Raw genomic sequence first — 12898 nt, 5'->3', positions numbered from 1 at the left:
CCCCTGGATCTGGGCCTTATGAGAAATGTCATTAGTTAAAAACCACTAAAAAACATACATTTGAATATGATGTATAGAACTGAACCTTCCTTTATTTGTATATACTGTGTATATATAATGTTTTTATTTCCAATGAATTGGCACAAAAAGACAATAATAAAAAAAACAAAAATATCCATCCTGATACAATATCAGTGATGCAGTGACTCGCATAGTTTTTTTTTTTTTTTTTTTTTACCCAAATCTCTACTCTCCCCGTATTTCCCAAAGAAAAAGAAAAAAAAGAGGGGGGAGAAAAGAAAACTAAACCTTCCCGATTGAGTATTGGTAAACACTTTCATATACAATATACACATTCGAAAGAAATGCTAATTGATTTTAGAAAAAACAGCGCTGCAAACACACCGGCGGTGATCTCTGGGGGAAAAGTGGAAGTTGTGAGCCAATACAAGTATTTAGGAACTACACTTGATGATAAGCTGACCTTCGAAGCCCACGTTGACACTCTTTGTAAGAAGGCTCATCAGCGGATGTACTTTTATCGGAAGCTCCGTGGTTTTAATGTGGACACTACTTTTATGAGAATGTTTTATACTTGTTTTATCGAGTCTTTATTAACTTTTAACTTCATCTGCTGGTTTGGTCTTTTAACATGTAAAAATAGGAACAAAATCGTGGGTATCATTAGGATGTGCAGAAAAATTGCAGGCACAGCCCTAAATGACCTCTCCGACCTGCACAAGGAGAGGTCAGTGACCAAAGCCAGACTGATCCTGGCAGACCCAGATCACCCCTTGCACGGAGAGTTCAGGTTGCTTCCGTCAAGACGCAGATACCTGCTTCCTAGATGTAAGACGAACAGATGGAGAGATTCATTTGTTCCTACAGTGACAAGGCTTTTAAATGACCTATGTTGAATGTTGGATGTGGCTGTTTGTGTTTTTTGGATGTGTTTGTTGTATGTTTTTACTACTTGCTGTGAAACAATTTGCCCCCCCGGGAATAATAAAGACTCTTGAACCTTGAACCTTAAAACTTGTAATTCAGATAGCTTCAACCTTATAAGCAGCTGCAGACAGTGACCGGTGGTTTTTGTTTGTTTTTTCCAGACCAATTGCAAAATTACAGAACAGAGTTTAATGCAGATGGATTTTGCTCTTATCTCGACAGTTACATTCTTACATGGGAGGTTTTTGTTTTCGACAAGACACATTAAACAAAAGTGTTAACTGTTATACACAATGAAACATAACAGTGGGACCTTGGATGTAAAATAAATTAATTGAATGAATAAATTTGATGCAGGGCAGCAAATGGAACACTGATCACAAGCCTCCCAACATAATTGACTGTCAACACAATTCTTTACTGTGCTGACTGACAGTCATAAGCTCAGTGACTGAGCTCGCCTGACTCAGCTGACGCAGCTTCTTGTTGTCTTCAGTCAGTTCTACACACCGATTTTCCACTTCGTTACTTCCGCACTTCCCTTTGTGTTTCAAAGAAGTTTTACTTGATGTCTTTTGCTTCTAAGAATTTATTTAAACCTGATCAGAAACTAGATCTCTGCTCAGCCACGTGTTGACATTTTGAAACACACACACACACACAAGTTAATACAGATAGATAGCTAGGAATTAAAAATACTAAAATGATCAACCTTACACACATTCATACAGACCTTATTTGCTAAAGGACTTAACATCCATTGGCAACATTTAGTTTTATTGTAATGAGTAGTGTGATATTTTGAGTGGCAACTCAGTGAACAGATACAGAGCATTGACCTTAGATCTGGTTTTATTTATTTCATCACCTGTGAGACAAAAGGCCTCAGCTAGAAAGTAAAAAACACTGTGACATAGTTATTGTAGTTTGTCATAGTTATCTGTTTATAGTTTGTTTATTGCAGTGTTTATTAACAATATCGTAAACATAAAAATTGCATGATATATACGTGATATAATCCGTCATGATTCAGTGCTATCATTCTTCTTTTTTTTTCAACTCTTTTTATTGATTTTCTAGCCTGACAAGCCAGACTATATCATTAAAATGTCTGGTCTGGCAACGACCGGTAGACCTCGGCTCAATCCAGGGGGCGGGATGAAGGCTGTCGTTCAAACTGCCTCTGCACGCAATAGGGTAGCGCTACGACTAATCAGAGCAAAGAGCGGGATGACGTTAGCCTGACAAGCCAATTAAAATGTATGTCGTCATCGCGTTAAGCCCGCCCAGCGACTCTCTAAACAGATAGAGCGCTGTGATTGGTGAACACAAACGGTGTTCGAGACTCAAAAAGTTCCTATGGCTCGTTTCTAGACCCACCTACGTATGGAGCAAATATTTTTGCTGCTGCTAGGGAGCGTCTAGATTTCTAGGCTAATGATTTTCCTCATTTTGAACATAAAACATATCAGACACTACAGACACCATACACATTTACACGTACACGTTTACATAAAAAGGTCATTTAAATTGTATTAACTTATGTATCTCAAAATGAAAAATAGATAGATGAAGGGGATTAATTAAAAAAAAAAAGATTATACATATATACGTATACGTACATATACGTATACACTCTTCAAAAGTAAAAAAAAATAAAAATAAACAGAGATAGGAATAAAAAAATAAAAAAAGTTATTTCCTTCTATTAAGAGCACTTCTATAACTTGCCCTCAACTATGTGTTCTGATTAAAATACTCAATTAACGGTTGCCAAATTCTATAGAACTTTCTTTCCTGATTTTTCAGTAAGAATCAGATTTTCTCCAGCTCTAAATATCTCATAACATCTGTCATAAGATTTGAATAAGTTGGGGCTGCCTTTTGTTTCCAATTAAGTAATATCAATCTTCACGCCAGTAGGCTGACAAATGAAACCATACTATGTTCGATGTTGCTTTTCGTTCAGGCTTGAGTCAATAATTCCTAAAACCGCCACCAATGGATCTACGTTAATAGGTCTATGTAAGATGATAAAGTCTGAAAGATGTTGTCCCAGTAATTTGATAGCTTGGGACAGCTCCAGAACATATGACCCAGTGTTGCTGGTCTGAGTCCACATCTGTCACATGAAGGATCTACTGAGGGAAATATGTTATGAAGCTTTTGACCAATGTAAACGATGTATTATTTTAAATTGCAGGAGGCCATGTCAGTGCTATCATTCTATGTGCCTTTTCTTCAGTGTTATTTTTTGATAGAACACAATAAACAAATCATGATCTGTTTTTTCAAAACAGGCTGTATAGCTGTAGCAGATATAACAAAGGGTCTCTGTCAGCATATATGTTTTTTCACACCATTGACCTCATGATATTGTCATAGTATCATCACACGCAGGCTTTTAACTTGTAGGCGATTGAACAATATACATGGTGTGTTTCCAAGAACTTTGTTCTTTCCTGAATTCCTGAAATGTCCTGTCCTTAAATGCCCAGTATTGCAATTTATCTGGGTTAGGGTTAGTTTTTATTTTGTTGACGGTCACCATTGTGCCGTCATAAATGACGAAATGTATTAATATAAATGTAGCAAATCCACTGGTGTTATTTTTGATTACAAGTTTTGACTTAAAGTGAATAGGTGCCCCCTCCCTCAGGAACGCCCTCCCCAAACACATCTGTGACTGTTCTAATCCATCCACCTTCAAATCATTACTCAATACCTACCTTTTTAAATCTGCTTTTAACCTGCAACAATAGCTGTCTTTCTCTGTGCCCCTGCCCCCCATCAGTTTTCTTAACCACAAACACACATTGTTATTGCACATTGTTTGTCCTTCTATGTACTTTTAATTTATTTTTCTTTCTTCCTCTCTGCACTGAGCACTTATGTATTATTTGGTTTTATGTAAAGCCTCTTTGAGAGCTGTAAAAGCGCTGTATAAATAAAATGTATTATTTATTATTATTATTATTATTTATTATTATTATAACAACACACTTAATGAACTGTGGTGACTTGGACAATGTGTCTACGTATGTGTATTTGGATAAATGTTTCTAATGTCATTGTTTGGAAGTTGCTTGTGACGTGATAGCAGGATCATTTAAATGCTGCTCCATGGCATTTGATGCATAGAATTTGAAATTGATTCTTTCTGCATGGGTGTCTTGAGGCTCCTGTGATGCTGCTGCCTCAGGGCCTCATCAGGCTTTATAATGAAGGCGATGCACTTCCTGACACTACTCAGCCGACAGTGTACCTCTGGGCCTGTGTCATCGTATCCTGCAGTGTCTTTCACCGAAAATAGAGCTACAAGCCAGAATGGAGTACCACCATGCTTCAGAGATGAACGGTGTAGTCGCCGATTTATTGAACATGCATATTAAGTCCAAACAAAATGGTTTATGCAAAGAAGAGAAGTGCTGCAAAGACAATGCAGAGTCAAACAAGCTGTCTCACATTAAGGAAGCTTACAGCACCATACTGAGTGAGCTTGGAGAGGACGTGGAGCGGGAGGGACTTCTGCGTACACCACTGCGTGCAGCCAAAGCCATGCAGTTCTTCACAAAAGGCTACAAGGAAACAACCCAAGGTAAGGACAGAATTTTTTTTATCCCACTGATTTAAAAAAAGAAAAGAAAAAAAGAAACATTTTGATACATTGAGTTTAATTTTCCAAAAATGTGTTGGTTTCCATTTTTATTCAAAGAGCATCCCACTGTTTGAATTATTACTGTTCCATAGAAACACTTATGTTGAATGCGTGTTCATCAGTCATCATATAATCCTAAATGCAAAGTGTTGACAATAGGAAACACAGTCACTGACTCTCTCTTTTTTTTCTTATTATTCATGCAAAATGTTGACAAACATTTAATCTAGCATTACAGAAGAATACATTTCAACAAGGTTAAAGGACGGAGAGTGTTTTGACATGACTATAATCCATATAATCCATTTTGCCCCACAGCTCAACATATTATGTTGACGGCTCATAGGTCCTATGAAAAATTTTAAAATTCAGTGTATCACATTTTACTAAGTGCAAGGTCCTTACTAATGAACAAATAATCTGTCACAATGTCGTGTTTGATCTCCTTTCTTTCACTAAAGTATATAATGTAAAGCTTTTTAATTGTCCACACAGATATCTTAAACGACGCCATCTTTGATGAAAACCATGACGAGATGGTGATCGTCAAAGACATTGAGTTGTTTTCTCTCTGTGAACATCACCTGGTGCCCTTCTTTGGCAAGGTAAATTAATAACAAAATTATTTTCAATTATGATATTCACTTATCACTCAAATATTCATTATACATATGTTTAGATTTTTGTGTGGTTTTTTTTTTGTTTTTTTTGAGAATAAGCAATGCTGTGTTCAATGTTTCAGGCTCACATAGCATACCTCCCAAACAAGAAAGTGGTTGGCCTCAGCAAACTTGCAAGGTAAATGATGACAATACAATGCACAACAATACATTACAAACACTTTGACAGACGCACAAATTCAGGCATATGTGTGCTTATCTTTCTGTTATCTTTCAGAATTGTTGAGATCTACAGCAGGAGGCTTCAAGGTATAAATGAGTAGCGATTACATCTATTTCTTATCGTTTTTAAACTGTGATGTGTGATTTATAATTTGAGACTTTCTCCACAGTTCAGGAACGTCTAACCAAACAGATTGCTTCAGCTATCACTGAAGCGTTGGAGCCTGCTGGAGTGGCAGTGGTGATTGAGGCTACGTGAGTATTCATATTTTTTAATCGCCAATAGTCGACGTCACATGTTTTTAATAAGAATGGCAGATTTTATCTTTTTGGTAAATGGTTTATTGTATCATGGTCAAGTTACGATGTAATATTTGGTATACATTGTGAGTGTGCTTCAGAGTGTTGCTCATTGTTTAAACTGCATTTTTTTGTGTTTCAGTCACATGTGCATGGTGATGAGAGGTGTGCAGAAGATGAATGCCAGTACTGTCACGAGTGTTATGCTTGGAAGTTTTCATGATGATCCCGAGACTCGGAGCGAGTTTCTTACTCTAACATTAAACAAGTAAAGATTTTGGCAGTGGTGTTGTTGTGTACGCATTGTCAGCCATGTCAGGCAGATCAAATATCAGTTATCGGTGTGTGTGTGTATATGTGTATACTGTACATGTTCAAATGTTCTGAAAATAAATTACAAGCTGGATCTTATATTTGTTTCCGTCTTTTATATTTTAAAAAAGCAAAACAATGGTATTTCATGAAATCATACAATCATGATAAAATAAATCATATTAATAACAGTGTTAAATTGAGTGCAGGAAGAAAGAAACAACCATGAAAATCTCAATTTCCACTTAAAACTTTGAAACTCTAAAGTATACGTAGATATTAAGTTTCAACCCTCTAAAGTCCCAGAGCTCTCTCTCTCCATTCTCAGACGGTTCATTTCCAGGATTGTGGTTTGAGAGCGAGGTGTAACCAACATTAACACTGTCATTATTTTTGAACCCTTACATTGTACAGTCAGCAAGTTAAATCTGAAAAGTTGTTCAAGGTTGTTATAGCTGCTGTCTGTTCTCCAAAGATTGACTTGAATGTTCATGAATGTTATTTCTTTTTCATGATGTGTACTTCCAAGAACCATATTTTGCGTATCCCCACTGTCACATCAGGCAGTGTTGACATTTTCAAGATTAGCCATGGTCATGATCTTTAATGAGCCATAATTGGTCACACTCAATCAAGAGCTTATCCATCATAAAATGTAATTTGTGATATAGACTGACATTGGCAAAATAAGTACAGATTTTGAAAAATAAATCATTACACCCAGCAGTTCACAAAGTTTTAGTAGTTCTTTAGTCGTTGTTCGGTTGCTGTAAATGGATGTTTTGGCAAAATTGAGGACAGTTAATCACAACTTAACCACAATAGCCGACAATATCAATATCACCAATTATTATCTGTAACCTATATCTCCAGTCTTCTTTATTTAAATTAACATAATTATATTAAATAAATATTTGTATAAATATATTTGGGTAACACTTTACAATAAGGGTCCCTTAATTAACGTTACTTAGTACATTATTAAGCATTAATTAACTGTTTACAGATCATTATTATGTATTACTTAGGATTAGGAAACACATTAATTAATGTAGCCTATTAGTAAGCAGTTAATTAATGTTTACTACTCAAAGTTAGTTAATAAATTAAGTAATAATAAAAGTTGAATACTGTAATGAGTTATCATTATGTATGCATTACTCAGCATTAATTAACATTAGTTTATATATTAATGCTTAATAATGTACTAAGTAACGTTAATTAAGGGACCCTTATTGTAAAGTGTTACCTATATGTTTAAGTAACTGCATTCTTACTGATAACTGTGAATGTTTGTGGTGTATTCAGTATGAGTAAGAGCATTATAAAGATTTGCTAAAATAGATTGTGTTTCTTCTTTACTGTAACTAAAGTGGAAGACCCCACAATATTTCAAGAGCAGTGTTTTCATTTCAGTGCTCAGGATTTGAGTTTTCTTGGTGTTGTACAAATTGGGTGCATATTGGTCTTGTCAGATCAAATGTCCGTCCGATTATCACGTGTGTGTGTGGCCACGTTAATTTTAGTGAGTTTTAGATTGCTAATACTTCACAGGCTAGCCATGTAGTTGTGTGCATGTGTCAATAAAGAAATACTTGTATTGCTCCCAGAATAACACAAATTTCAAAACAGTTTTTATGTAAATATGTTTATTTCAGACATTTTTATATATATATATATATACATAGATATGTATACGTTTATGCACAAACGATGCACAGGAAGTTAGTGCAGACTATGAAGGTGAAGAAGTTCACAGATTGGTTAACCAAGGCAGGACAGAAAGGGTAGACAAGAGAACACACTCCAGCAGTGTTGTGTCATTTGATGTCCATAGCACACAAGAAGATGTGAAAGTAAAGCAGCCTATTCATGGAGTTATTATGGTTTGTTTGTTTGCGCATCGGATGCCATCACTGTGTGTGCTGCCCTGTACAGTAAAATATTAGTGGAGTGCAAATAATAAATGTAAGGCCTCATCTCCTGTCACAGAAAAAAAAAAAACAAGTGCTGGAGACCTCATTTTCAACATGCGACACAGCTCATATTAGTCAAGTATATAATATAACAATTCACGACTTTTATGGAAAAATAATATTCTCATATTAACAGTACTTATAAATGCAGGACATATGGCAAGATATAAATACATGTACATATATTTAGGTAAATTCCAGTGGAGCTTTTTTTTTTTTTTTCAGCTCAAATCCAGTTATGTTCGCTCGTCCGTGTCCACCGCCTCAGTGAGCGGCCATGGTCAGGTCAGTCTGTAGACCAGGTTTTATGGGGGCTAGTAGGGCTCCGCTGTTGGGCCTGTGGACTCCCCTGAAAGAGTGTGAGATATAGAGTCAAGTTTTAAAGGTGTATACTGTAATTTATTATTCAGAAAATGAATACTGTGCACCCATGTAGTCCAACACAACAGTTCTGCCACTGATAATGACGAGGTCTTGGTTACATTATTAGAAAAGTGAACAATCAAAGGTTAAAGAAATACTGAGCATTTTATTATTACAGGCATCATAAAACTCAAATTTTGGTAGAGAAGTTCTTTGGGGTTTTATTAGACTGGACAGGTGTCATCTCACCGGAGTCTAGCAAATATAAACAATCACATCATTAGGGTTTTACTGTCATTCATCATCTGTATGCAAATGATACATTTTTTACTTAAATTGTATTCCAACATGTATTGTATTTTAGATTACTTAAATTAAAATAATTTCATTGTAATATTAACATCAATATGTTGGCAATGAATATTTACTGTGTCTTTTAACAGGAGCTTAATGGTACCAGCAGGGGGCAGCAGTGCACCTACAGTCAGTGCACAGCCCACACCCAAACTCAGGCTTCAAGAGCTGATGTGGTATTCATCCTACCCATATAAAATACATGAGACGCTGCTCACTTCGAGTTTGTTAAGAATGTGGCTTCCACCAATTAAGAGCCTGCCTGTGTAACAGCTGACTGTAGATTTAAAGGTGGTAGCTCCAAACCGTACAGCTCGTGATCCCAGAAATGAAACGCTGGAGTAATGGAAAAAGTGAACTCGTGATTTGAAATGTTTGTATTTATGCTCCCTTTATTCCCAGCTGTTTCCTTTTATGTGTTACAGTATACAATCAAATGATTAACAAGATTGTACATTTGACTAATGACTGTAATTTTGCATACACATATACAGTATATATTAACTGTGACCACCCCACTCCCTATTTGCCTAGATTAAATTCTTGTGTCTCTGTGGGAGCGTCTCCACAGTGTAGGGGGTGTTTAGTTTGGGCGGCAGGGTGGGCTCACCATAGCAGTCTGGGTCTTGGCGTAGTTCATATGAGCATAGAGCAGCACAGCTGTGTCATTGTGAGACGCCTCCAGTGCGATGGACAGAGCATTGCTCCCGTCCTGCAGAAAGTAAAGGAAAGAAAGAGAGGGACAAATAGAAAGACAGAGACAGAGAGAGTGAGTTTCTCACTAGAACAGAGGGCTTTACAGTTTCAAATGGAACATGTGATGGACATTGCACGTGGCTGTTACTTTTTCCAGCCCTTTTTTTCTTGACACACTCGGTACTGCAATACTGTGCCTCTGTCTGGGTATGTTACATCATTCATGTGATGTTGGGACAATTTATTCATTCCAGTCACTCAAGTCATTATCATACATCCTCAACTGGACAGTAATGGTCCAGGACATTCAGCCGCCCTGCATCCTCAGTATTTAAACTTTTCCTTTAGTTTAGATTTCTGCTGTGTCCTGCTTGTCGTACTGAGCAGCACTCTGTGGCTTGAACTCCATAAACCTAAAGCAGGGAGTAATATATATTTTGCATATTGTTGGAAAACAAAAAAACCTGGATCTTATTCAACATCTGCCTTTTAAACAGTGTAGGTTAGATTGGTTGATGTTTGAGGTGTAAAGGTATAAAAAGAAATAGCAGTTTGGTACATAACTTGGTTTTTGGGTCACAGTTCAGTACATTTTCAGCACAGTAAAGAAAACATAAAACATGAATACTTTAAGTCAGATGCGCTTTGCGTACATATCTTGGCTGAAACAGAAACAGCCAATATATCATTACCAAAATTTTTGGGCTGACAAAATCGCACACATGAAGGATCTATCCAGCTGGATAAGAGCCCTGTAATGCATGCATTTGTTTTAAAAATAGAAGAAATAACATAAAATGTAGTTCAACTCTTTGTAATGTAGCTCTAATATACGACTGGGATACCATGAAACCTCCATGATGACCCAACTGTTCCACATGTGTAGACTTAATCAGACAGTATTAGGTTTATTTAACAGAAATTATTTGTTCCTTAGAGCATACTGAACCCCAAGCTTGGACATAAAAAGGTTTTTGGTATAAAGAACGTATGACAGGAAAGTCAAACTAGCACTAGCACTGGTTCCTTTTTACTTCAGTATACCTACTGAGATTAAGCAGTACTGCAATACATCTTATCTTCTAAAAGGTTATATTCTTCAGCTTTTATTGAAACTTCTTAGAAAGGTGTTGATTCAACTTCATGGTCATTTTGATGTACACCTAACTGGTGCTTGTGTTATTTTGTCCACTTTACTCATATCATTAGGACAGGCTAAATAACAGAAACACCTGTTTGCATGAATTTAATCTCCAGCACATACTTCATCAGCGAGTGATCATACAGTTTTGTCAACATCTTTCTAAAACACTTTAAACAAACTGAATGAACATTATAATCTACACGAAGGTAAGACAGGACTGTATCAACAAAACTGGCAGCTGAGTATGTCTTTTACTTTACACTCATGGTTTGTCATGCTGTTTTTTGTTTCAGGAAGACATGGGAGTTGGGGGCTTTTAGAAATATTCCCCCTCCTGGGTCCACTGCTTGGTCCAGCTGCACCGCACTGAAACACAATCCAGGAGCTGCCTGCACTGAAAGGCCAACTCATTCTGGGACAGATGTGAACACTCAAATATCTGTCTTCCTGGCTTCTCTCCAAGCATACAGACCAGTCCACTGTGAAATCCCTTTAAAAACTACAGGGCTGCGCAGATTAACAATCAAATGAAGCAAGAAATCTCACGAGCAGAGTTTCTGTTCCTGGGTAAGATTTCCGCTATATTGTTCAGTTTGTGTTGGTCATTTTGGAGGCTGCACACTCACAGTGATACCACAGCCGAGTTAACACCTCTTTAACAAGTTTAATAAAAGGTTTTAACATTGAACCTTTGTGAAAGGAGGATTTACTGCAGGTCTTCTGTATTAAAGCTTAATATTTTTAGTTAGTAGGTAATTGTAGTCATTTGGTTGAAAAAAATGATACGTCTTCAAATTCAGATGAACTAATTGTTTCTCCTTTTTCTTTAAATGGACAGTTGCTGCTGACTTATGTATAGGCCATGTGGTAAAGTATGCAGCGGACAAGAGCCTGAGGGGCATTGTGACTGAAATCTGCAAGTCTGTGGCCGTAAACAGAAGAGCTGCGGTTTTCTAATTCATCTCTCGGGGACTAGTAAGTAGATCAGTGATTGTGTTTCCTGTAAACAGCAATGATTTGAAATGGGGGGCAGATGAATCTAATCTGATAATGGCTCCTCAGCTTTCGGCCTATCTCTGCAAACTGAGGAAAAACTAAAGAAGAGAAGAAGAGAGGTGACAAGGAGAGGGAAAGTGCGTAGACCAATTTCCCGTGAGGAGCCATTTCCTGAACTCAGATTAAGCTGAATCCCAGACGAGAAAACATTCGGATGTTTCCAGCAGTCTGAGCAGTTGGCTTGAGCGTCAGGCCTCGCAGTAAGTCCCACTTAAAGTTTCTTTTTATGACTGCATCGGCTAAATGGATCAAATTTGAAAAAGCTTACGTTATCCACGATGGATATGTCACAGCCAGGCTGTTCCAGGAGCAGTTTGACAATCTCAGCTCGGCCGTGTTCGCTGGCACACATCAGAGCCGTGGAGCCCTCGTCGTCCTGCACGTTAACGTCTGCGCCACACTCGAGCAGCGCCCGTACCATCTCCTGACGCCCGTGGCTAACAGCTAGCATCAAAGCTGTCTGGCCCGCCTGCAAAGGCATAGAGTTATAAATATAATATTATTTTACGACAACAGTTTTCCAAATGCTATGAAGACATATTACCATCAAAAAAAAACCTTCACCCTCAAATTCAACCTCCTGACAAGACTGATTTATTGACACTACTCCTATTGTTCTGCTATTTAATGAGGAAAGTGTCAACGTTAACCAAGATTAACTATAAAAAAAGATATAGCTTTGTTTTACTTTTTAGTTTTGCAGGCACACACATCTTCTCTCTTTTTCAGAACTGTCCAAATTTAGGTTTAGACAGTCACATCTACTGCAGAGCCTCTTTGAAACTGTCGTGGTAAGTGCCCTGCTAAAGAGCGTTTGAGTTAATTATTCATTTACCCTTTCTTTATCTGTTCAGTTCATTCCTGACTTTCCCACAACAAACCTGATACTAGGGTTTTGTTGGGGGAAACTGTTTCCCTCAAAACAGTCATTCATCATCTAATCATTTTGTGTCGTCTTGTTACAGGCTGACAGAAAGTTTTGCCTCTACAAAATTGGAAGCTTTGCATTGTGGTACTTTTTCTTTCCATTGTAGAAATCTTTGTAGATATTATATAGACAGGAATTTGTGCACTCAAATAAAAATGGTATTGGTTAAATGAAGTTCATTATACATTAACCAGGGAGTGATAGCCCCCTTATCTCCCCCCATGCAGGGGGCTTTGGCCGTGTTAGTTTAGGCTTCACATTGTATCACTTTTCTCTAACAACATTGATTGACTCCCCTTATGATGTAAGTGTGTTTAAGCG

General features: G+C 37.2%; 2 protein-coding genes across 5 annotated transcripts in view; one reads left to right on the top strand and one right to left on the bottom strand.

Annotated features, from left to right (window-relative positions):
- Positions 1–4275: 4275 nt before the first annotated feature.
- Positions 4276–6020, top strand: LOC310984834 (GTP cyclohydrolase 1 2-like; the record flags this gene model as incomplete). Its single annotated transcript, XM_083970164.1, has 6 exons — positions 4276–4546; positions 5102–5211; positions 5349–5404; positions 5504–5535; positions 5619–5703; positions 5891–6020. The coding sequence occupies 6 exons, from the start codon at positions 4276–4278 to the stop codon at positions 6018–6020; spliced, it is 684 nt and encodes a 227-aa protein (XP_083826290.1).
- Positions 6021–7760: 1740 nt separating this feature from the next.
- Positions 7761–12898, bottom strand: part of kank3 (KN motif and ankyrin repeat domains 3) — a 29560-nt gene continuing 24422 nt past the window's right edge. For all 4 annotated transcript variants that reach the window (XM_083970141.1, XM_083970143.1, XM_083970142.1 and 1 more), the window contains exons 10-12: positions 11918–12118; positions 9364–9465; positions 7761–8385 (exon numbers count right to left, since the gene is read on the bottom strand). In XM_083970141.1, the coding sequence (XP_083826267.1) occupies positions 8323–8385; positions 9364–9465; positions 11918–12118 (366 nt within the window). In that variant the 3' untranslated portion in view covers positions 7761–8322. The remainder of the gene's footprint in view (positions 8386–9363; positions 9466–11917; positions 12119–12898) is intronic.

Source organism: Trachurus trachurus, assembly GCF_905171665.1.
Source record: "Trachurus trachurus genome assembly, chromosome: 4".
Taxonomy (NCBI): Eukaryota; Metazoa; Chordata; class Actinopteri; order Carangiformes; family Carangidae; genus Trachurus; species Trachurus trachurus.
Note: the sequence above shows the minus strand (reverse complement) of the source record. Positions and strands in the feature narration are given on the sequence as shown.